The 25,521-nt window shown below is 45.9% G+C and overlaps 1 protein-coding gene across 2 annotated transcripts in view; it reads right to left on the bottom strand.

Annotated features, from left to right (window-relative positions):
* Window positions 1–25,521, bottom strand: part of NEURL1 (neuralized E3 ubiquitin protein ligase 1) — a 165,197-nt gene that overhangs the window by 37,216 nt on the left and 102,460 nt on the right. For both annotated transcript variants that reach the window (XM_075154977.1, XM_075154978.1), the window contains exon 3: window positions 23,080–23,401. In XM_075154977.1, coding sequence (XP_075011078.1) covers window positions 23,080–23,401 — 322 coding nt within the window. The remainder of the gene's footprint in view (window positions 1–23,079; window positions 23,402–25,521) is intronic.

Genomic DNA, 25,521 nt, shown 5'->3' with positions numbered 1-25,521 from the left:
CCAATGTCCTACTATATCACCAGTGGTCTGCGGACAACCTCCCTGTGAAGGTTTATTTACCCCATTTATCTACAGTTGGAAATGGCTTCGGAGATCTCTAACTGCAGAGCAAAAAAGCTCCCTCTCCTATCCCTGCAGCCCTCATCTGCTCCATTGGGAAAGATGAACCTGCACCAAAAACTCCCCCTTCCTTGCAGAGCCGCCCCCCTGTGCATGGCGTGGGTGCTTGGCACCCTTCCTTTGTGGTGGCACAACGAACCCCCATGGGTGCCCTGAAGAAGCTGTCCCTGCAGCACAGCTGTGGTGGTCCCTGATGTCTTCCCAGGCAGCCGGGGCAGAAGGGAGCAGGTCACGAGGATGCTGGTAGCAACCCCGGTTGGCCAAAAAAACATAACCAGAACGCAAAATAGCTTCTCCAGATGCCCCCTGGTTCCCTTGGTGAGTTGTCTCCCCTGCATGTCCCCCTGTCCGGTCAGTGTAGAAGCTCTGCAGAAACCCTTCTCAAACAGTGAGCTACATCTTGCTACATTTTTTTTGTATAGCTAGTGATTTCCAGCCAGCAAGGGACTATTGCAGTAGAACTAGGCAGAATCTGCTGTTTTCTTCAGATAAACAAAAGGCAAATGCAATGGGATCGCTGCTGGTTTTCAACAGAAAACCATGTGATTTTGATGTCGTTATTGCAATACTTGAAGCAGCACAGACCGCTTGCCGTTGATCAGACAGATCTGGGGCGGGGGGGCGTAGCTGAATGGAAGAGCTGCTCTGTGCCTTCAGGAGCAATGGTCTAAGTTCACCTCTGTTGTAACAGTGCTCCCCTCACCCCAAACAGGAGCTTAGCCTTACAGTTCTGGAACTATGCATGGACAGCAGGAATAAATCTCATCACCGAGGGTTTCCTGCCATTCTTGCTGAATATCCAGTCCTATTAGTCAATGTCAGGCTCTGGGCAACATGAAAGATTGCAGAAATCCATCCTGGCTGTCACTAGAAATCAAAGGTCAATCTCAAAAACCGAGAGACTCCTTCCAGCTTTGGAAGGCATTCACATTTCAAGACTACAAATGCAATTGTCAAAGCTCTGCACGTTCATGTGAAACAGGAAGGAAAAATAAGACCCCGGACAATGGGACCCTGGAGGAGTGGTGGAGGAATCAGGCTTTTCCCGGGAAGCCGTTTGCCAAAATGTTAAAATAGAATCTATTTACACAATAGATTGGAAAATGTTAACAGCCGAAAGCGTGTTAGACAACAGGATTTCACATCAGAAACACTGGGTGGGTCATCCCGTGAGCGTGTTCTAAAATAATTTATGGATTCTCCAAACTGAGCAAAATGAGTATTTTCTGTAATGACCCTTTTGGTGGGGTTTCTACCTCTGCTTTCACCATTAAGGTTCCCTCCTCTCCATACTCACAACCATCTGCCTCCATCTCATCCCATTCTCCTGCCTCTCACTCTTCCTGCTCCCACCCCTGCCCAAAGCTTCCTTCCCACCGCTCTCCCACCACATCTGTAGTCACCAACTGCACCATATGAATAGGCTGTGCTTTAATCGTGCTTGAGAATAAGAAGCGGAAAGTCAGGCTCCCCAGTTTCTATTCCTGTCATTCGTCCTCCCCACAGAGCCTTCGGGAGGTCATTTCATCTCCATGATCTGTGACTCAAGTCCTCCTCCTGGGAGCAGCTCGCGATGCTCTGAATACCCCCGGGGGTCTGCGGGAAGCGAGGTCCCAGAGCCCTCAGGGACAGATCCCACGCTCACCTTGTTAAATGTTGAAATGTCTTAGGTGTTAATGGGGAGAAAGGGCCCTTTCAAGCGTTTCTCTGGGGAGCAGATGGCCAGCAGCTGAACTTCTCTTGGAAATCTGTGCAGTTTAAGTGGGAAACACAGCCTATAAAACTTTGTAGACTGCACAGTAACCAGCAACAGTCACTTCGAATCCAGCCCATCCTTGCTGCTTCAGAGCCTTCTTGCGGCTGAGTATGACGAGCTTTCAACATACCTGTCAGCCTCCCGGGGGCTTCCCTGCTTTTGGAGGGAATCCTGGGATCAGCTCTCCCTCCCCAGCTCTCTGCTTTGAAGTTTCCACAATGGCCAAATTTGTCATCACCATCCAGTACCTAAGTAAAATCATCGGAGACTTCATGTCTGATGACTCAAACGCTCAGACCTGAGTCCCTGTGTTTAGCAGGCACACACAGAGGTATCTCCTGGCTCCCCAGAGAGAAACACAAAGCACTGGCTTAAAGACATTGCTGCTCAGTTAAGGTGATGCTGAGACACAGACAGAGAGGAGACACTTGGCGTAGCTTTTAAGTGCTTCTTCATTAAGGGCATCTACCATCCTATACTGCAATGCTGCAAATGTGCTTCCCAACATGAGGATCTACCCTGCTCACACTTGAATGTTCTCCTGGTAGATAATTTTGCAATAGGTGATGGACTTCGTGCTGGTAGGCAGAGTTATGGTGCTGAATCTTCTGCCCACATTAAAAAAAAAACAGAGTAGCTATGATCTACAAACCTCTAGGATGCCTAAAGTTCAAACACATCAAGTCCTGCTCTGATTTTTAGTCCCTGCATTGCATGTGTTCAACTGAAAAGGTTTCATCCCATGCCCAAAGGTGAGCAGGGTGAAGAGAGGACATACTCTTTAAGAAGATGTTTGTCTTCACACTTGCTCCTGCTGTAAGAGCCACCCAGGTGGGAGAGCCTGAATATTTCAGCACAGCTTCAGCTCTGCCCAGGCTCACCTGGCAGCGCTGGGTGTCTCCCTGCCTGGCCTCTGACGCTTGGGGATGCAGAGGGGGAGGATGGAAAGAACAATAAGATCATGCTGCTGCATGTCCAACTGGAGGAACGAAGAGGTATTTAAGTGTTCAAGGGAATTGCCACACTTCCCCCTACACAGAAGTTGCATCTTGTGCTTGTTGTGCAAGACGGGGAAGCACAGCGCCAGGAGAACAGTCCCATGACAACAGAAACAACAAATTCGTTGTTCTCCTTTTTTCAGATCCTTAAAGTATTGTGACTACGTAACCTGTAAGAGCTAAACTCCTTCCTTCGCAGTTTTACTTTACTTTCAATGTGAAAGCATTGAGAAGAGAGACGAGGCCCATTCTCCTGCATCATTTGTATTTTCTGGATGTGCTGAAGGTCCCAGCTGAACAACTCCTCCCTCCCACGGATGCGGTGCCAAGGATGGCACCGAGCGGCAGGGACCGCTGACGGCCACTTTCAGCCGCAGCATCTCTTCCGAGACGCAATGCCCAGGTGGACAGCTTGCTCTCACCGTTCTCCAAAGCTATTCAACAATTCCTCCCTGCTGTCTGCACGGGATCCGCAGTCTACGTGAATTCCCTCTTCAGCTAGACACACTGTGTTATTTCAGCGTAGCACTGTCTAGACAACTGGAAAAAAGTGTGAACAATTTAATGTATTACTTCCCCCTTGCTTTTCATGAAAATGGGGAAAGACTGGAAGATTTCTGCTCTCTTTGCAGTGTTTGTTTTGGGGTCTTTTTTGCTTGTTTGTTTATATATCCATATATATAACCGGAACAGTAAATATTTACATAAAGAGTTTTAAAAAACCCCATTATTTTCAGTTAGTGAGAAGGCTTTGTCTCACCATCAAGATTTCTGCAAGATTCAGCAATTTATCTTTATTCAGACCATTCTGTGAATAAAATGGTCGCTGTCCTACTAGACAGAAAGCAGATACTATCCTGCCTCCCCTTGGAAAGCAACCGACACGCCTCAGAAACAAGCAGCAGCAGTTATTAAACTCAAGAGAACCATCCCTTTCACCCTGCTGAACTCCATCCAGCCTCAACACTTCCTAAAACTGAAAAAAAAGATGACGCTGCAAAATGTCTTACATAAATTTTGCTGTCCCAGGAGCCTCCACAGCCAATCCAAAGGGTCAAAGTACTTAAAGAAACCAGATTCTTATGGGATTTCCAGCTCCCACTTCCAGATCTCAGTGATTACACGGAAGGCAGCCAGCATCACCCTTGACAGGTCTCCACCACTGCAGCAATTAAATGTCCAAATCTGTTTGGGTGCCTGAGCTTCTCGCAGGAATCCTCCAACATTTCCCAGGGAAGTCTGGATAGGGAAAAGCCAGCCAGCAGCAACAGTGTGAAAACAACTGTCATCTATTCAACTTCTATTAATTCTTTTCTTTTTTTTTAAAGAACATTTTCTAGCATTTTCCCACTAAATACTGGAGATTAAGTAAGCAAAACTCCTTGATGTCTGCGTGAAGATACGTGAACAAGAGAGGAAACCCATGTGCATCCCCAAGTCTTGAAGCCACCACTGTCTTCAGCACCATCGTGAAACCTGGCTCAGCGCTGGCTGGCCGGGGACTTTCAGTTCAGCACGGGGCACTCCAAGAAACATTTAAGGTCGAATGAGGAATTTTCCCCTCAACACTTGGCAGAGTGGTATACTAGCTATCCAAACTTAGAGAATAAATACAGAACAAATTAACTTTTCCTGCTCCACTGGAATCCCAGAGGTGCTTCTGGGAGGCCGCTGTGCTTCACGCTGCAGTGCCGGGGCACGCAGGGACGCAGACAGTGAGCAATGGGCAGAGGCGCTGCTGCCATGGGGCGCAGCTAGGTAAGCACCCACGTATGCGGATGCTTTTCGCCTCGGCATCCACGTCGACTTGGGGGTGGGAGCTCCAAAAGTGCATGCTTCCTGCTGATATTTCTGCTTCTCCCTGTTTCCATCGGGGCCAGGAATAATAGGAGAGCGAGCTCTGCCCCAGCCCCTCCTCTCCTGGTACTGGACATGGTCAGCAGCTCAAAGAGCGGGGGCTGATGAACATGCTTGAGTTACTAAAGCAAATGTTTTTGGTGCCTCTGGATGTTCCAAGTTAAGCTCGGACCATGCTGCACTTAGCTTGCATGATATCCAAAGTGGTCCAGCAGGGCCTAATCCTGATGAATAGCTGCGTAGCTATTAAAATTGTTTTCCTTGAAGAGCTAAATGGAAATGTGAGGGCTTGACGCATTGAGCTAGCCCATAGAATGGGCTCAGGGAATCAAAACACCAGATCGGAGAGCGCTGGGAGTTTTGGAGGAGCTGAGATTCAATTCAGCTTTGAACCTTTAGTTTATTATAGCAAACAATTCCCACCTCCAATAAATGAAACTAGCCCCGGCTCCTTACGGAGACTGGCTGGACCTGATCACACAGGTCCACTCTAGCTGCTTACACCTTTTTGGCCAGCAGCGCTTCTTGTGCAACCTAACACCATCTGTCTGTCATTCTGTCATGTCACCTTGGGATGCCACTTGGGAAGAAACACGTCACTGGTCATCTCTCACTGAAGACATCTGAGATGCCAGCATCCTGGATCACAGCTTTCTCTCCATCCGGGCAGCAAACACCCAGTACAAATTTAGAGCAATGAACAGCATGAAGGCAATTCCGGTACCTGCAAATTATTTTCCTGCATACATGGCCAAGCTGCAAAGCATTATCAGAGAACGCCTGATAAATATGACATTCTGTGTAAGTGATATAGGTAGCTTTTAACTGTCACACACAAGCAGCACAGATACGCAGCAGAGTGATGGGTAAACATGTTAAATGTACGAAATTTTTCTGCTGTGCTAACTTGCTCCCGGCTTTCTGGCATGGGTGATGGTGAGAAAGTCAGTGAAGACCTGCTGAGGAGGTGACAAGACGCTGATGAAGTAACTGATGTAAGAGTCAGCGTGCAGGAGGAGCCGGCTTGAGGGCAGAGAGCCCGTGGGTCCTGCATGCTGCTCTCGTTCCCAACCCCAACCACTCTGATACTGGCATATGTGAGGACAGGCCCATAAAGCTGGAGCCCCCGACCATATGAAGTAGGAGGATGAATGGAGGGAAGGTGGCCTCAGAGCAGCTCGTTTCTTGAGCGTGGCAGAGCCGTGCAGCTCCCCAGGCAGAGCATCTCCCCAAGCACCACCATGTTGGACCAGTAGGTGGGACAGGCAGCTCCAGCAAACTGAGTGGGCACCAGAGCCAGGTGCCCATGCATGCTTCTGCCCAGAAACACCACCACCAGAAAAACCTGGCTTACTACATCCAAGCAGAGGAATATCTCATAAAGAACAGAAACACAATTTGGGCATTTCAGGCGAGTAAACTGGACTGTATATTCACGTGCACGGAGGCAGGCGTGCTGCATGAAGAAAGCCATCAGACACCAAGCCTCACTGATCTGGTTTCCTGAGCAGGCTGAGAGCAAGCTATAAAGGACTCTTCTCCAAGCCACATCCCTACAAGGAAGCCTACATTAAAAAAAGAAAAAGGAAGAAGAAACCATGTTCTGAGCTCAGCCAATGCTATGCACGCTTCACTAATTGCAGCTATTCTGAAAATGCTATCGTGGGCTTAACCTGGCCGCAGAGGCAGCAGATCAGCAGTGCTCCTTTGTGGTAGCCCTGGGGGGCTGCAGAGGGGACACGCATGCTAACTGCTGTCCAGACTGGACAGGGGGAAGGCCTGCTTCCATAACCATAGCCATGTAAAACACTTTGGTACCAAGTCTGGCCCCTGCTAACAGTCTAACTTTCACGCTTTCTATAAAAACTAATAAAATAACAGCAATTTTCAATGCCCAAAACGCCTACATTTCAGACAACCTGCTGTCGTGTAACATGAGGAGGGCAGCAGCGCTGCGGGGGCTGGACAACAGGTAATCCAGGAGTTAACTGAGAGCAAAGGGATAAGAGCCCAGGAAGAACGTCAATAACATTTGCATAGATCTGACATACCGAATAAGACCTGTGACTCAGACTTCACCTAGAGACCAAAGATGATGCAAAGATGCGTTAAATGCCTCTTATTTCTCCTTATTTAACCTTCGCTGGCTGCATCAGGACAGAGCATGCCAGCTAAGGGTATTCTGTGTGCCCAGGGGACGCAAAGCCCAAGCACTGCATGGGGCTCCCCGGGATGCATTAGGAAATTTGGAGGCTACGTAGCATATCTTATTAGGTTGTAGAGCATCATGCAGAGGCCTTTGGTACCCACTGTGAGTTTTGGGGACAAAGCTCCTCTCTTTCCAGGCGTGGATGCCATGAGACACTCCACACCTTTGGGAGAAGGCCCGAAACTCACAGGGGCTCCCCCATGATAAGCCACAGGTCAGCTGTAGCAAGGAGAGGAGGCGTTTTTCAGCTCTCCCTGCTTTGATTACTCACGACAAGCTGCAGGGGCAGCCCCACACCACAGCCCATCGCCCCTGCAGCCCCTCAAGGGACACACCGAGCACCCGCATCCAGCACGGCACCTCCCCGGGCGGCAGCGGAGCCATCTGGCTGCGCGGCACACATCTTCGGCGCGCCATAGCTGGGGGGAGCATACGGTCCAAGCCAATTCCGGAGCCTGATATTCAATGAGACTTGACAGGTCCCACTGAGATCTGCACGCAGAGAAAAAGCCCGGGGCCCCCAAGCCGGCGACAGCGCCTCGACACTGCCCAGCCCCAGCGCGCCCAGGGCATGCGGGATTCAGCATTTGGCTCCTCTCACAGCGGGCTGGCAGGGACCCAACGGCGCGAGCATCAACCCTCCTGCAAGAGCGCGGGGCCGGCTCACAATGCACTTTTACCCTTGGCGTGGGGGTGGGAGGGGGGGATGCATGTGCAGGGACATTCTCCACTTGTCACCCCCAGGCTTAGGCTGTTTCTTTCTCTGTAATCACCTAAAGGTGAGGAGGAGTTGAAAAACATTACACTGACAGTGCTGTCGGAGCTGCGGATATAGGGCCTTCCGCTCCACGCCAAGCAAACCCTCTGGAATGGTTTGGACGAGATAGGTAAACAGTGTCGAGCTTGCTCAGCGGGGAGACATTTGTATTTAGATGTTATAGATAAGTGGTGCATATTTGAGACATCTGAAAGTTATTATTCCAGGCAGTTTCTAAACAGAGAATTGCAGTTGCATAGCCCTTTAACTCCGAGCTGACAGGCAGGATAATGATTTAAATTATTGTTAAACATAGGCTCTGTTTTAAGTGGATGGAATTCAACATCATGGTAGATTTGGGAGAAGGGGGGTGTATTGTAAAACACAACATTTCCAATTGCTGGAGCTCTGATCCACAGGAGCTTCTCCGCCAACACCAAGCATCACTATTCACGCTATGAAAATGGCAGCTGTAGAGATCCTCAAAAAGGCAACATCACTCAGCTATCTTCTGGATCATTACCACTCCCTCTAACTGCAACAACTTTGATTAAGAGGAATGCCTTTTTGAAAGCAAAACGTAAGAAGTTTTCACAGACCGTGAAACAGAGTTCAGCAGTGAATCATAATTATTTTTTACAATGCTTTTGAATTACAAGTGATTTATGCTTCCTTGAGTTCAGTAAGGTTATGTTTATTATGCTATCACTCTGTTTTTAATGAAGAGTATACCGATTCATTCTTCATTATAAGTCACTTGAAGCACAACTATTAGGTTGTATTAAATCAGAGTACTACCTTTTTTTCATCTGTGAGGAGTTTGTTTTCCGACGTTTTAACGCAGGGCTGATAGCCCTGCACTCGGCTCCCCCCCGCTCCCCCCACCCTGCAGGCACGTTCAGCAGACACTGCCACGGGAGGCGGCTTTCTGCCCCTACCAAAGCTGTTTCTGACGTGCCAAAGGTTAAGTGTGACGGCACACGCTGGTTCCCTACTGCAGCCTTTACGCTGACAAAGCTCCAGCACAAACAAACCCCTCTCTTATGTGGAAAGGAGAAAGGGGAGGAAGAATTCATTTCTTGCTTATTCAGCATCTGATTGTCTCTCTGTGTCACGAGCGAGCTCCCAGGCAGTATCTCTAACCTACAGCATCCTCATTTCCCAAATGGGTAATTCACAATAACACAGGCGAGAGGGTCTCATCTCTGCTCATAGCATGCAGATGCAATTGGGCCTAAAAAAAACCAATCGCACCTTGTCACTTAAGGGAAATTACACAGCCGATTAATAATGGATGAGCCTCACAAAGGCCACCCATTCTGCTCAGCGCACCAGCATCTTATCCTAATTATTCTCACCAATAATACCTAGAATTGTTTGGAAATTTTAGGGGAAATTGCGTTCACTCACCTAAGCTTTAATAAGGGTTGTGTCTAGCAGGGTAGGAGCATCACAGCAGAGCCTTTGGCCCTTGCCACAGAATATAAAACTGAATCATGAAACAGTAACTCATGTCTCTGCCAAAAACATACTCACAAGGCACAGAAGTCAAACAAAGGTAAGGCACTTCTGTTGGACCAGTAGCTTGGCTTGCCCACTTTAGCACATGAGGAGTCCAGTAACTCAGAGGAGTTGAAACCCACAGTCCCCTGTCAGGAAGAAAAGCAGTATCTCCACCTCAGAAAGCAGACACTTGTGTGATTTGTCCCAGGAAGATGAGAAATGTGAGCCCGAATCGGGAACTGAAACCTTTACCACTAAAACTAAGGATGGCTTTTTGTCCCTTCCTGTTAACCATTAGTTATTGATCTGACGTACTCATACCAGTGTGTAAAGGCTTTCCCCTGCAGGCAGTGCTTGGTTGCTTTTCCTGCACAATTAAATCCTAATAAATATTCTTCCCTCATAAAAATAATGGACCAATCTCTGTCTGGGCATTTTTTTTCTCTTTTAATGTGAAAAAAAAAAAAAAAAACATTCTTAGAGCTTGGTAGGAAGTAAACAAACAAGCAAAAAACCCAAGTGGGTATTAAAGCTATTGCTGCCCTATTTGAAGAACCCAAGAGAACCACAAAAGGAAACTGCAGCAATCAATAGAAAACATGGAAATGGTTCCTTAGACCTCAAGCTGGGCATTGAATTTGTGCAGTGACAAACCCCCTGGGGCAGGCTCAGGGACCTCGCCTGCCTCCTGTGACCTGCAAGAAGCAATGTGGGCTCCTTCCTGCAGCCCCTTCAGCTGCTGCTCAGCCGACAGCACATCCTTCAGAATAAGGAGAGGTACAATGGCGAGTGGAAGCAGGATTTCCTCCTGTGTTTGCTTCCAGAGCCAGAGGCTCTCTGTAAGGAAAGGGAAGCCTCCTCGTGCCTCCAAACCCCTCCTGGCCACAGCACAGCCCAACGCAGAAGAACCGACTGACAGCACTCTTTCAATGGGCAGTCAACGTGGTCCTGCCCTCCAGACATAAAATTTGAGAGACAAACATGTATTGGAGAGAATAAATGAATGGTAAGGGCCCCAAAGAGAGTATTTCCCACTTATTTTTCAGTCTCGTCTACTTTTAGTAACTCCAGATAAGCTACTCATTTAACCAGCTGAACCCAAAAGAATTCAAAACCTATTTATCTGAAACATTTCAGGGCAGCCCATTTTGGCAGAAGATCTCAGCACAATATGGCCAGTTTGAAAACCCATTGTTACTAAATTCTCATGTCCTGGCACAAGCTGATAAAACCACTGTGTTCCCTCCCCACCTGTGACCCATGGTTTCTTAGTCTCCAGAGAAATAAATCCTGCTGCTAGTTTCCATAGTCATCTTCATGCTATAGAGCCAGCATGGGCTCAGCTACCTGATGATGGGAAACTGCAACACTAAAACTGGACTGGGATATTCTTTGGTGTCACCTTCTTTTCCACCTGTGGCATTGAATGACAGAACAACAGACAGGTCTCCAAACAAAATCACTACAGCCTCAACTGCTCGGCTTCACCGCAGTCAGGAAAAGGATATTAAATATGGAGACAGGGTTGCAATCAGCCTTTCTGAGGAAATAATAACCTGGGAGATTCTGACTCATGCTGATTTGTGATCAAGAACTGTGACTGAGATACCAAAAAAAGGAATTGAATCAGATTTTCATGGCTGTGTCAGAATGAATTAATTCTCATCATATAACTGGAAAAGATTTAACATCACAGAAGCATTTTTAGAATGACAGCAGGATATGGAGGCTCTGGTAAAGAAGAAAACATGATTATTGGGCTGGAGAGACTGACAATGAAGAAAGATAAAAAAGAACTAAATATACCATAAAATAATAGCTTGGTCAAATAGCTGCCAATAGGAACATCCTGAGGAGGGGACAGCAGTTGTGAGCATCTGGGACTGCTGGCTGCAAATATGCCCCGGACGATGCTTACATGAGTGAAACAACAGTGAAACATCTCCAGGACTGATGGTGAAGTTGTCTTTAGGTCTACCCAGAACAGCTGGAGAAGCTGCTATCATTCACTGCTGGTTTTCACCCTTCTGCTAAAGCCAGAAACAGGTGGCTGCCTGGGCTTGTCCAGTGGCTGCCATTTACCCCTGTGCCCATCTCAGAGAGGGGCTCAGGGTTTTTTTTTCTCGCTTTTATGGTTGCCAGCAAAACTCTTAAAATAAATCAAAAGTCAGCTGAGCTCACACTGAATCTAGCTAAACCAAAGTCAGGCTACTTCCCAGGCTCAGAATTTCCTGCAAACCACTGCAAACCACTGACAAACAAAAGAGTATCTCCTCTCTCCTCACACAGCCTGCTCACCTTCACCCAAAACACCCTTTTGACAGATCTGTCAATGTTTGTTACTACAGAAGACTTCTGTAATAAATTAACTATATGATGAAAAGAGCCGTTGCACAAAGAGGAATAGGTGTTATAAGAGCAGAACAAAAAGCCACTAATCTAATTCAGGACGTAGGAAACATATCTGACTTAGATATTTCCCCATGCGTCATTTTTCTCCTGTGCCTTCATGATCCCTTTGATACAGAGAGCGTCAGTAGTATGTACTTGACTTGATAAAAGAGCTCACTTATCTTCAAGGAACATGCCAGGCATCCACAGTGACCCATGCAAAACAGTTCAAACACACCTAACACCCTGCGCTGTCCAGATAAAGGAAAAAAAAAAAGAAATCAAAGCCTTTGGGTTATGAATTATCAACACAAACTCAAAATAAGCCAATGATTTACAAGTGTAAATCGAACCTCATACAAGTGAAGAAACCAGGCAAGAAAAGGATGGTATCTTGGTCACTGGGTTGTTCTTGCCTTTCCCATCAATATAACCTGATCTCTCTTTGCCGAACCTGTCTTTCTTCCATCACTTTCAGACAGCAGTTCACCCTGTTTCCATGCTCCCCTCATGCTTCCGGACACCTTCCTGCACAGAAACTAGCCATGTTTTCCAAGAAAAGCAAGCATTGCTGGGAGGCAACCTCTCTACCTCCCCTCCAACTTCAGCAGTGCGTTCCAGCCTCCCCTGCTCACACTCATCTCTCTCCTCCTCCTTCCCATCCTCCTCCTCCTCCTCAAAGAGTCTTTGCTTCTCAGGCCAGAAAAACCCTTAAGCACACAGCCTGATCCCAGCATAACCATTGATTACTGATTAACCACAGACCACTGGTTTTGACCCAGCAAGCCCTGCACAGAACCCAGTAACAAGCAGATGGCAAAGAAAAAGATCCAGCAAAGCACTTAAGCACATGGCTATCTTTAGGAATGTGAATTAGCAGACTTACTCAGGCATATAACTGATTTCTGGCACACCAGATACAACTACATATGTGCAAGAGGTGGGTAAGTAGTTAACCATCCTGCTGAATTCAGGCCCTGCAGCCCATGCAGTCTTCTTTTCTGAGCAAATGAGAATGGGTAATCTGTCCAGTTGGAAACTACACACCTTTAAAAATGGTATTTTACTTCCCACTTGAGTTTCTCCTCCATCAGCTTTCATCCATTAGCCTGCCAACATAGAGCACCCTCTGCCTCACCATGAGATTGTTACTCAGACTCTTTGGAGCTTGTCTGGTTTTTATGGAGCATTGCTCTTTTAGGTCTCACATCCAAAACTGAAGCACTAGAAATTATCATACAAATAGTCATAATAGTGATTATGGCCTAAGACCGAATTATTTATGTATTTCTCTTGAGTGAGCCAATTAGGCTGAGCTGAAATTGCCAGTCCCTGCAGCTCTGCAGTGAAATTCTCCATCCGTTCAGTTTTCTTTCTAACTGTTTCTAGCACTACCTTCAGCATGAGGCCAATTTCCTTCCACCTGGCCGAGCAGCGTTACAGTCGAGATCTGCAAGACTCTACCATGTTAGGAACGAAGCGGTAAAAAGTGTTTTGACAAATGCAGGCAACATCAAGACTCATCTCAGACATGAGTATACTCCAGCGTACAGAGTCACTGAATCAGATCCGGCTAGAACCAGCCAGGCCTAGAAACAGGAGCAGAAACCAACAGGACTGGTGTTTTTGTCAAAAAGATGCTTTCGCACAAGCCATGCTGGGATAACAGAGTGGTCTGCTGATGCCTGTGAAAGGCTCAGGAGGGTGATGGCTGCTGCCCACAGACACCAAAGAGGGCAAAGAAAATCAACCAGGGAAACACCACGGCAGAATGAGGAGGAAATGCAAATGTCTTTGTAACACGTTGATCGAATTGTCATCAGTCTCCCGACTCAAGGAAACACTCAGATGGCTCTGAGGTGCTGGGGTCCTCCAGACTCGGGTGTACAGAGAAAGAGGGACAATCTGCATTAAAGATTTTGGAGGTTTCAGATCTTCCCATGCAAGTGGTGCAGTACTTATTGGCATGGTATTAGTGCGGGAATAGGATTATTGGATTCTAAAGGCTTTTTCCCTAGAGTGGTCTTTATCCTCTTAAAAGAAGATAGAGCAATTAATTTTATTTTTTTTTTCCTGAAGAGAACTAATTGTCTGTGAAGGGTCACACCGGTGGCCAGATGCATCGCAAGACATTTTCATCTTCTTAAACACACCAGCCATAGCCAGTGACACAAGATTTGACTCAGTGGCCAGCAATCTGATTTATCAATCTTTTATCCCTAGCTACAGACTAAAAATTTACCAATCCCAAATAAGTTTATTTTCAAAATCCAATAGGAGCAGATGGAATGGAAATTTCTTTTAAAGTATTTCTGTGAAGCCCTTTAACACTAAAATGCTGCTGCTGCATAGAATCAAAACCTGTAAGTGACTGGACATGCTGTTCTAGCCTATGTGCATGGAAATGCTTTTTATAAATTTCGCAAAGTTCTGCCAATAGTACCCTGCTATAATTCCCATGACAACATGAAGAAGCACTTACCATGTCAATACAAGGGATCATATTTTCACCAAATGCCATAACATAGGGGAAATATGTAATAGCGTCAGAAGAACATATTATGAAAATGTGATTAAAACAGTGTGATAGAAGAATGCAAGATCCAGATTTCCCTAAATGTCTGAGCAGGAGAGAGGAGCCCAGCACCTTGCAGGATCAGCTGCATCATAAGCAGAGCTGATGTAGCCTCTGCGTCTAAATCAGGAGTTGATTCAACGCAGGTAGTATATCTTGGAGAACAGAAGTAGTAGCTCAGCATGACTAAAGATGAAAGGCAGGAGAAAGTAACACCTACGCTTGCAGAAATTTTTTCCAAGGAGGACCTAGAGGTGCTGGTCGTTAGAGACAGGACACTGGATCCAATGGACCTTCAGTGACCCAGTGTGTGTGTCCCAAGCTAAGGCCAGGACTAGGAACAAGACTGCAGCAAGCTGAGGACAGAAGAGTGGTGCAAGACCAAGGGCTCACTCAGCCCCAGGCTCTGCCTGCAGCATGGGGCAAAGCAGATTTGCAGGGAACAGCACACACACACGTGGGGCAGCACAGGGATCCCTCCTCCATGCACGCTCCCCTCCTCCCCAACCCCTGTCCCAGAGCACCGGTGACGCCTTTGCATTTGCCTGCCCTGAAAGCACCACTGAAAATTTTACTTTTAAGAAATTCTTTCATTTGACTCAATACATCCTCTGTCTAGACAACCCCAAAGTTGCACCGTACTGTTTGCGCAGACACACAGTCATATGAATTGCATTTCGTACACGTCAGAAGAGAGTCACATACAGCTGGTGAACAGAGAGGCTATTTCTGCCTATGAAATCCAAACTGATTAATTTCTTTGGCATAAGTGAACGCATAGGTCATTCTAGCCCATGTATTGGCATCATGATTCAGTATGAAACTCAGTGTCTAAGGCTAGTTACTGGTAGCAAGTATCAGGCACACTTTTACGCATCACACATGGACAATAACTTTTTGATGCAAGAATGCAGCATAATTTAGCAACAGCAACATTGACAGCACGGTTTGGTGAGGGTTCAATGCTGTGGCAGACAGCACTGCATACCTGACTGGGCTGGGCATTGCTGCATCAGTCCACCAGCGCTGGGAGAGCAGCTTTCACTGAGTGCAGACCTGAGACACTAAGAAAAGATCTTCTGAGTCTGCACAACCAGATGACACCACTTGCATTTTTGCCATCTTTCAGCCACTTGTGAACAGCTACACTCACACAGACCCCGAGAGGCTCATTTCTCCTGTCAAGGGTACATGGAAAGAGAGGTCCTGGCTTGGATCGGCACAGGTTCCCTCAGTCAAAATGCTTTATTTTCTTCAGGACAGGCCAGGCAAGGCCTGGAGGAGCTTCTGCTGCTCACTGTTTGGCCAAAGAGAAGTGATGGATGAGCAAAAACCAGGGGCTAGATTCTCCCCACAGTGTAAAACCAGATTGACTCCACAGGTGGCCACAAGTTTAGGCTGGTAAAACTGAGAGTGGAGTAGGGCTATAGGTAAGGATTTCCAGACTGAGCCCAACAACAACAGTTCTGCTTATACAGCTTGGAAAAACAAACAGAGGTTTTGGAGTACAAAGCAATCTCATTTTTAGCTCTGTTGCTGATACGGATGGAAAAGCCAATTTAATTTTATTAAAGGTGTCAAACTTTTTTAATAACCCAGACACCTACAGGGATAACAAAATCATATCCTCTGCATGGTAAATTGCATATTCAGCAGCTGTGATACCAATTAGACGTTGAAATGACAAAGTGCTATCTCATGCCAGCAAAGACATACTGTACAGAGCTGGTGTTTAGTTTTATCATATAAGCAATGTTTAGCCGTCATCTGTCATACAGGCTTAGGGAAAAGAGTGTCCACAGCTGGAACAGCTGGAATTGCAAGATTAGCACAATAAATTGTTATACTTTTACCAGTTTACATCCAAAACTTACTTCCAGCTCCAACTGTCTTACACCGGAGTAAACGCACTTTGTTTTTGTCAAGCCACAGCTTTATGAATGAAGAGGAATTAGCTTTCGGCATTACGGCCCAAGGTTTGTACAGTTTAAACTATTCTGGTGAATATTTAGGAGAAAGATATTAAGAAAGCTGCAAAGATTAAGTCCCTGTACCAACATATTCTTTCCACCTTTCTTTTTAAAGACACATTACTTACAGAATTTCAATAGGAACCACACTAGACAAACTAAGGAAAATACAACTATATATGGCATTAAGTATCAGTTAAGAGAATGCATTTTTTTTAAAAAACAACATAAATACCTTACCCTAATGGTTTAAATCAGAACGCCAAAATCTTTGCTAACATAAGGAACTCTTTGAAATGTTTCTCAAAAGAATATACTGCTCCATTAGTGCTGTGTTATTATTCTCGAAGGCCCTGTCTATACAAGAAACTTCTGTAACTAACTATAGCTGTGTAACAAATTCAGTATATATTCAATTATTCCAGTAGTTTATGCCTTTAGCAGAAATAGAAGATGCTCAAAGCCCTTTTAATTGGAATCACTGTTTCCAGATTACAGGTTCCACACTTCTGCTAAAAAATAACAACACTTAGCAAAGGCAAGATAAACTTCGTAGTGTAAACCAGCAATATTTACCTCCTTAAAGCAACAGACAAATCAATCATCAGAACAGATATTTAATTGAAGGCATCATTTTTTTTAACTCAGGGGCCTATCTTTGCAGTGTTAGCATCTGAACCACAGCGTACACGTATCCATAATGTAAACACCACCTACATATTTCCTTGGGCTTTTAAGGGCAACACGGAAAATATTGTCATATAGCCCTTCTTGCCTGTGTTAGGAACAATATTTCAGCTTACCAGAACTAAAGGAATTTTATAAAGCGCAGAATTTGTTTTTCCACTGGTCATTCTGTCTTGTTATAGTCTTCATTTTTCTCAGTCTGGGCAATAATAGCCAGACTAATCCCTCTGAAGTTTATTCCTACCTAGGTTCACTTGCAGTGATGCTTACCTGCAGTAATGCTTTAGCTCCACGAGCAGTCCTGCTAAGGCAAAGGTGGTTCAGGTGAAAGCAACAGCTACACCGACGAGCAACGCTGATAAAATATATGTAACGCGCACAGCATGTGTGCAATTTCATAATTCAACACCTCATCGAGACCCGGTGAAGTCTGAAATGCTGGTTCCTCGGAGACCTTATTTTACTTGGCATCTGGCTGTTCTGACTTACTCGGTATTTGCCATTCAACTGCGCAGCCCAAAACCCCCAGCGCTGCCAGCGCAGGCAGCAGGAGGGCAGGGCTGGGCGGGGTGGGGCGGGGCAGGGCAGGGCCGGGTGGGGCAGGGCGGGGCAGGGATGCTGCCTTCCCGCCCTGGGTCAGGCGGGGCAGGGGGCAGAGGCCAGCCCAGGCTCACGGGCACAAATTCTCCACTGTTTACAATGAAATACAAAGAAAAGGAAAAAAAGCCACTGTGTTCACGAGGCCAAGACGAGCTCCGGCTTGCTTGCAAGTGCTGTCTCTGGCAGCCTTATCATCACAAGCAAGACAGACAGACCTGGAGGACAGACAAACCTTCAGGCACAAGGAGCTGCCTTTGGGCTGTGGGCTAACTTTCGGGTACTTATTGCATCTGGAAAAATATGTCCCTCCGGAGGTGCTAAGGCAAAGCAGGGATTAATTAAAATGGCAAGAGACGAGTTATTTATTAAACTGTTTTCACATTTTTAGCCGTGTTAGAGAACTTTCTGCAGCTGCCATAGAGACAACAGCTACAGACAATAAAACTTTATGAGCAATTTAAATTCTCTCTCCCCTTAGGAGATGCGGAAAAACAATGACAACTGACCGTTTGCAGGTCGTGTATATCTTGCCTTCATTAAGTAGGACCCTGTTTAAACACATATTATTCTTTTCCATCAGATTGTCACAGACTTCCACAGAGAGGGTAAACAGTTTATAGCTTCCACTTTCAACAATACACTATAAAAATGCACTGCAGTCATATTTGATTATCCCATTTTGTTCAGTGCGAAGCACTCTCGGCAGATCAGTCTGCTTATTTGCATGTGTCAGAATAGCAACAGAAATGGATTCCTGTGGGCAATGGAAAATAAGTTTTGCACTTGGAAAATAAAATAGTAATAACCACATAGTAAAATTGCAGATGCATGTGATAAATTAGATTTATCATCAGTCTTATACCATTCACACCTGAAATTTGCCATAAATCCACTTCGTTTGAGGCTTATTTAATGTTTCTTCTAAAGGTGCCCTGGAGGTAGAGATTCAATTTACCTAAGAACTGACAGGAATAAAGAAAGAAAAACATGTTTCCTTCCTTCCCTACAAAATGTGCAACTTCCTTGTCAAATATACACTAGCTTGAGTCCCGAGATGGCTACATTTGCATCTATGATCAGTTCATATTTTGACTTTTGATACTTTGCAAACATGAAGCAATAAGAAGCTAGGAAGGGCATCTGGAGAAAGAAAAGATTTCCCAAGTATCTAATATACAGCACTGCCAGTTAATTCTACTAGAATCTGTACACATATTTATGACTGAAGTATATATTTATATTGTTTCTACTTCAGGTAAATGTAATACATATACATTTAATACATGTGCATTTAAAGTTTTCCCGGTTTGCAAGGTCTTGCTAGTTTTTCACACATTTTATCTTTCCAAGAGGTGGTGAAGCTTTGCTTTCAACAGGTGCCTCTCAGTGTGCCAATCTAAATACCATTAGCTTTGGTTTTCCAAGTCTGTGCTGGTAAAAGACTAAGTCTACTTTGAAATACTACATGAATGAAAATACAAATGGATGGGAGAAGAGCATGAATGGAGTAATGAACAATAAAGGGGTTTGGTTTGCTGAACATACTAGTAACAAATGGGACTAAGGAAAATGAACAGATCGATCCTCACGTTACCCCACTGGAAATACAGGGCAGGGGCGATATGCTGAAATCATAATTTCTTTGCAGTCCCATTTTTCCATACTTTTAGAGCATATCTGTCACACTTTGAAAGAAAAGACAGTAGATGCTTGGACTAGATGACCTTCATAGGTCCTTTCCAACCATTCTATGGTCCTGTGCTACAGTATCACTGCCAAAAAAATGGGGCAATTAAAAAAGGCACCATACAGCAGGTAAACCTTGAATTCCCCACCAAAAGGTACAGGAAAATGCTGAAGACACGCATTATGCTTTAACTTACACATCACTGAGGGAAGCTGCCACCCTTGCTGTCCAGCGGTGAGTCCATAGAAAGGGTACATGAACGTTTCTTAGTCTATGCCAGGCTCACTAGCCAAGTGCTTGAAAGAAGCAGGCTAATGTGAGACAACACCATTTGGTTCCCATGAGCTGCCATCCTTCCTCCAGGGCTCTGAAGACCCCAGGATTTAAACAGCTGGTTCTTTCCTTTTCTTTTTTGATGCTTTATCATAGCAGCAAGGCAGCAGATTGCTTATATCCCATTTTTCTCGGACTCTTTTTAAAGTGTGAATGAACATGTGTGTATGTTGAAGTGATAACATAAGGCTAAGCCACATTTCTAGTAAATATTACTTTAAATTATCCTGAAATGTAAAAGTGCACTTGTGCAAAACTAGCTGCCCAAAAAGGAAGCAGAGCTGTAAACCGTCCTGCCTGCAAGCTGAGCATGTCGGCAGGAGAGTCACTGTATAAGGGCATGTTTACAGGTCACTTAGGCCTGCATCTGTGCTAAAACTCATGCCCTGAAACCCAGAACATGCATGCACTCGATTGCAACAACCTCTCCTATGCCAGCCTTTACATTGTGGCTGGAAAGCAGCTGAGACCTTGAGGAGCACTAGATTCCAGGGTGACTTTAAGCCTTTTTATCTCTATAACAGGGGTAGAGGCGAGGAGAGCACCAGTTACCAAGTGTGTAAGCACTGTGAACCGCACCACTGAAGCCACCTTCAGGGTGGATTTAAGCCAGTCTCTAATTTTGACTCATTCCAGGAGTGACAGCCAAGACATGGTCCAAACTAGCTCCTGACCTCCCCTCGGCTGAGATGCAGTGGACCATGGAAGCCCTTTTTACCTGTTTCAGAACAAAATCAAGTGGGCAAAGAAGCTGCTTAAAGGGCTCCGCTTCTGAACGCACAGCAAGGGCAGTCGGACCAGGAACGCCTGCGACAGCCACATAAACTTGTGCATTGCCGGCAGTAAAGACATGGGTGTAATTATCAGTAAGGCTGATGCTATGGGTAAAGCCATAAGCAGAAGGAAATGAAAAATTAAGGTACAAACCAGCTGTTTCTCTTTCATCCACAGGCACAGTTTCGTGATGCCGGAGTGTTGTGCAGTGCCTGAGATGCTGATAGAGAGGGAAGCAGGACTGAGCCAGGCAACAAGGCTGATGGCATCCCTGAATCAGGTGACACTGCTGGATAACCTCTGGCAAATCATTTAACTCTCCCAGGATTTGGGCTCCCTTTTGTTCAAGTCTCTCTTTATTAAATCTGTAAGACAGGAACAGTGTCACTAGACTTGGTCATTGCCCTGATTTACTGGGTCCCTAATTTTGGCTGGAACAGCTGTAATGCAGATAAGCAAAATGAAAATGTTAAGTTTTGGAAGTTGTGACTTTTGGGGACACAAATGCACACTGCATTCCCCTGCAGAGCTGGGATCCTGCAGTGACACAAGACTTACTGCTGCACGTCCTTCCTTCAGGCAAGTCTGATTTTGGAAGTGAAGTTACATTATTGGGAGTGGAGAGGGAAAAATTCTGCGATAAACAGAAAGACAGCCGCCAGAAATGGTAAAGCTTTTGTTCAGATTCTTGGGTGAAATACACAGAAAAGCAAATGGAGGCAGTGCAGTATGACCCTGGAACCTACAGTCACTGGGAAAATAGTGAAGCTGAAGAACAAGGAACATGTTTGGGGTTGGGGGGGAATAAATCACTGCATTGGAATCTGAAATGCTAGCCTCTTCTGTTCAACATACCACTGCAGCATCCCCAGCCTCCACCAGATGCCCTGCATGCCATACCAGGCTGAATTCGACCATATGTTTGTAGCTAAGCTATGAAATTCATTTGTCAAGTCCCAGGAGTTTTTGGCAAGTTGTCCTGTACTATATGTGTGGTCTGCTACACTAAAACAGGCATGCAGAGCATTGCAGTGGGTATGTCTATAGGATCTAGAGGCAACACAGCCGACGATTTCCCTGCTCTGACTTTTAGTGCTGTGTAATAATGAATGGAGATAGAGAGGTCTCAAGCTGAAGATGTTTCGGCACAGTTGCTAGGCTTAAAGCCTGCTGAAGGCTGCTGGAACGAGCTATAAATATGTATCTGAGCTCCACGCCAACTGTGTAAACTCAGAAGCTGCCTGCTTCATTCAGGGACTTTATACCCACCAGAGAGTCCGGAGCCTGCTAGACTAGAGGCAAGTCATTGGCTGGCAAGAGTCACATTTTCCTTATGAAAAGGGATGTGGAAGATGCTAGGACAACGCAGGGGCGGATGATGGATAGGAATGATTTCTCGGTGTTTTGAAAGGAAACATATAATCCAGAGTTATGGGCCCTCATTAATCAGGCAGAGGAGTCCCGAGGTGCCAAATCTCACAAGAACAGCCGGAGGACTTGGAGTCATTCGTAAGCTCTTCCTAACTGAACTCTTGGCATGACACTTGCCCAAATTCTAGATCACAATTCAAATATCACCACCTTGGCCTAAGAACAGTTGCCTAGTGGCTCCGATTCAAGCTGATTCACAACAAAAGATAAATCTTTCTGCTCCCAAAAGAAAGCAAAAAGCTGCCGAGAAATTCTTTAATTCCTCTGCCTTGTGCAATAGTTTTTGCAGCAAGAAGAGGTCAGTCCCATTTCTTCACCTCCTGAACCCACATCCCTCTTCCCTGCTGTGTAGGTTGCTACAGGCAGTCCTGCCACCATATTTTTTAATACAGCAAGCAGTGCAGAAAAGAGGCAGAACTGTCAGAAAGAGGCTTCATTGAAGTTTTTGATATATAGCATGAAGATGTCATTTTAACAGAGATTATCAGGCTGCACGACAAGAAAAAGCCAGGTCCTCTCTCAGCCTAGCAAGATCATCTCATCTTCAGAAGGAACTTCAGCTCATGAAGGTCAGCAGATATCACCTAACCTTTTCCACGGTGAAAACAAGACCCATGAAACTACTGTTACATGGAGAAGTGCTGTGATTTTCCCCTAGAGACAATGCAAAGCCAAGTCTAAGGCTGCATGCTGATACTGCTGGTCCCCCAGCAACCTAGCTGCCCCTTAAGTTGGGTCCTTGGAGACTCTTTTCAGTTACTCTAAGATGCATAAACTCAAATAGCCCAAACCTTGACAGCCTGCACATTTGGGGTTAGACTGAGTCCTCGTGAATGCCAAACTATCTCCATTTCAGTTGAGGGTGGCAGAAGACACAGGCACTCAGCACTCCTCGTCCTCCAACCCCAACTGTATACCCAACCTTCAGGCTCCAGAGGACGAATCAAACTCCTCTGTGAAAGCAACATCCTGGCAAGCTTTTCCCAGATAACTTGGAAGATATCCATGTTTCAAATCCACCCTCTAAACCAACCAGAAAATCATAATAGTGCCACCCAGGAAGGATTTATCCATAACACGTAAAATGCATGTCCCCACTTCGGCGTGGGGAAAGCAGCAGGTGAGATAAAAAGAAAGTTTTACAAGGTGTATGCCACACCCCAGACTATGCTCTGATAGAGCAACACCTCTGGGCAGAAATCCACTTATTTACAGATGGCGTCTGGTGCTATACTGTGTCGGTTGTTTCCCACCTCTCACTCGTGTTATATTTACGTTCTAAGTTTCAAACACCCACTGATCCAGGCTGAGGTCGTGAGATGCTCTGGGGAGGAACAACAGCCTGTCCCAGCACAGCGAGGGGCACAGGCAGCGCCAGGCTGGCTGGGATGGCTCAGCATCATCCCTGCGTGTTTGGACCCAGGTACTCACCTAAGAGCTGCACTCCGCGGGTGAGTCCGTAGACGTCGATCAAAGCCCAGAGAGGCTCTGCTGTCCTCACCCCGCTGAAGAAGAGCATCGCAGCGGAGTCGTTCACCCGATAGAAAACCCGTCCTTTCTTGTCCACCCAGAAGGCTATGATGTTTCCCTCATTCGCAAACTCTTCTGGCAGAGCCTTGGCCCAAAAACCGCTTTGGGAAACCAAGTCGGGGCACGCATACTTCGGCAGAGTGTCAGGGTTAATCCTCGATGGATCCTTGGAAGTAAACCCGAGTCGAAGAGCCCCACTCCAGCAACACTGCTTTTTAGTGATCTGCAAAGATAACAGCAGCGATAACAACGTGTGGCACTTGAACATCTACTTACACACTGCAGGCTCTGTGCCATTGAGCACCGATGGGCAAAGCACAGATGAGCCCACCAGATGTAGGAAACATTTTACCCACCAAACATTGCTGTAGCTTTTTCAGCTGCAAGCAGCAATGCTGCACACTTAGGATACAATGAACATATTTGGGGGAAAAAAAAAAATCAAATTAGATCTATGCGGAGAGTGAAATGTAATTACAGCTGCATGATGACTCACTTCTATTTCTAGGGTAATTCCTTTTGGCCTAAGAATCATCCTCTCACAAAATGTGCCAAAAATGGCCATAAGAGCTTTTATCTCAGCACCTGCAGGAGCAGAGCTGTTCCCCTGTGGTGCTCAGATGATGGGGTCTCTCATGACCTGAGAGAAAAGCACTGGCTCCAGAATCACAATCACCACCATAGGGTGTTCTGGGTTTCCCAGCCAAGTAAAAGACAGTCTTACCCCTGTTTAGCTTGTCAGATTGGATGAAATCACAGCCTTGCAGCGGAGAACTTGTGTGTGGGAAAGCACAATTTAAAGTATTTAATGATATTAAATACACAACTAAGAGGCAATGATAGATGTTGTCTTATGATTGGGGAAAATCTATTTATTTCAGTTGTGAGTGGTGTTTTTCAAGATATGTTGCGCACATCTACACCCCACCTGTCAGTATGCGGTTATTCAGTGTGTCTGGGGTCAGGAACATCTGCTGTAGTTTTTGGGATGGTGCATGTGTCATATTCACCCTTCTGCACCTGAGAGACAGCAGGACAAAGGATCACAGATGCCTCCAGAGTCATTGGCTTCTTCTCACACGAACTGAGCCCTGGACTGAAGGGGATCTGAGGGGAGCAGGCAGCGGGTCCTAAACACGTGCAGCACATCCAAAACACCACCCAGTTACAAGGTCTCTTTCTTCCCATGGAAGCAGGGAGTCTTCCAGGGTTAGTATGATCCTCAGATGGAGATGATGCCGTTGGAGGATTTTTTCTCTCATTTTGTTGTTTGAATATGAACCTGCTGGGAATTGTTCCCTCAAAGGGATTCAGTCTGTCAGCATCCAGACTATGACATGACAGACCTAAGGATGCTGGATCCAAACCTGATGTGGGGCCAGCACAGTTCCTGCATGCCAGTTGACACGTAATTGGTGTTTTTGTTCATGCACTGAATCTGCAGCAAACATGAGAGCACTTGAGATAGCCCTCTTCCACCAAAGCCTTGGCAGCCTCAAGCAGTTTCACTCTTGGCTGCAGGGCAAGAGCAGAAACATGGATAGGTACCACCTACCAGATGTCACACAAAACTTGCTACCTTACTGTAATTTCTTGCTCTGCCAAAAGTGCTAATGGCTCGGATGAGTGGCAATACCAGAGACTGAACTGTCCAGGTCTGCAGGACTTCAAAAGCCTGGCAGCAGCTCCTCGTGTCCCAGCTTGGAAGCACAGGATTTTCACCAAAGGATTCTCCAAGACATTTTCTTTGGACTTCTGAATTCTCTTCTAATCACAATTGTAAATACTGCGTTTTTCTTTCACATGTTCCTCTCCAAGGCAAATCTGGAACGTGTGCCCTTGGGGGCACAACAATCTCACAACAAAGACATTGTTCAAAGCCTAAAGATTTCTGTTTTATAATTAAAGTATCAGAGAAAACAACTCAGAGCTTCAGAAAAAAGTTATCAACAGACAGTTCCTCAGTTAAGCGAGTGCTGCTCTTTATCCCTACTCAGTCCAGCCAAGCACCTAAACTGTTTACGTGAAACACCTGAGCACTGACCTCAGTCCCAGGGACCATGGGAAGCTCCTGCTTGCGGGATGGACACGGGGGTGGCACTAAAAATGACTGAAGCAGATTTGCTATTCTGTATGCCTGGCCAGGATGGGATGGGATCATGCGTGTACCCAGTGGAAGAGGGGCGGACGGGGCGTGCACGTGACCAAATGGGGAATATACGCACACTCCAAGAAGAAGCCTGGATTATTTATTGCAGCAAATTTACTGAAAGTCCTAAAAGCTTTTGGGTCTGAGATAAATATGGCCTCGTTATTTGTACAATTTACTCTTTCACAGTCTCT

Source organism: Calonectris borealis, chromosome 7 (genome assembly GCF_964195595.1).
Source record: "Calonectris borealis chromosome 7, bCalBor7.hap1.2, whole genome shotgun sequence".
Taxonomy (NCBI): domain Eukaryota; kingdom Metazoa; phylum Chordata; class Aves; order Procellariiformes; family Procellariidae; genus Calonectris; species Calonectris borealis.
This window is presented reverse-complemented; position numbering and strand designations above follow the sequence as displayed.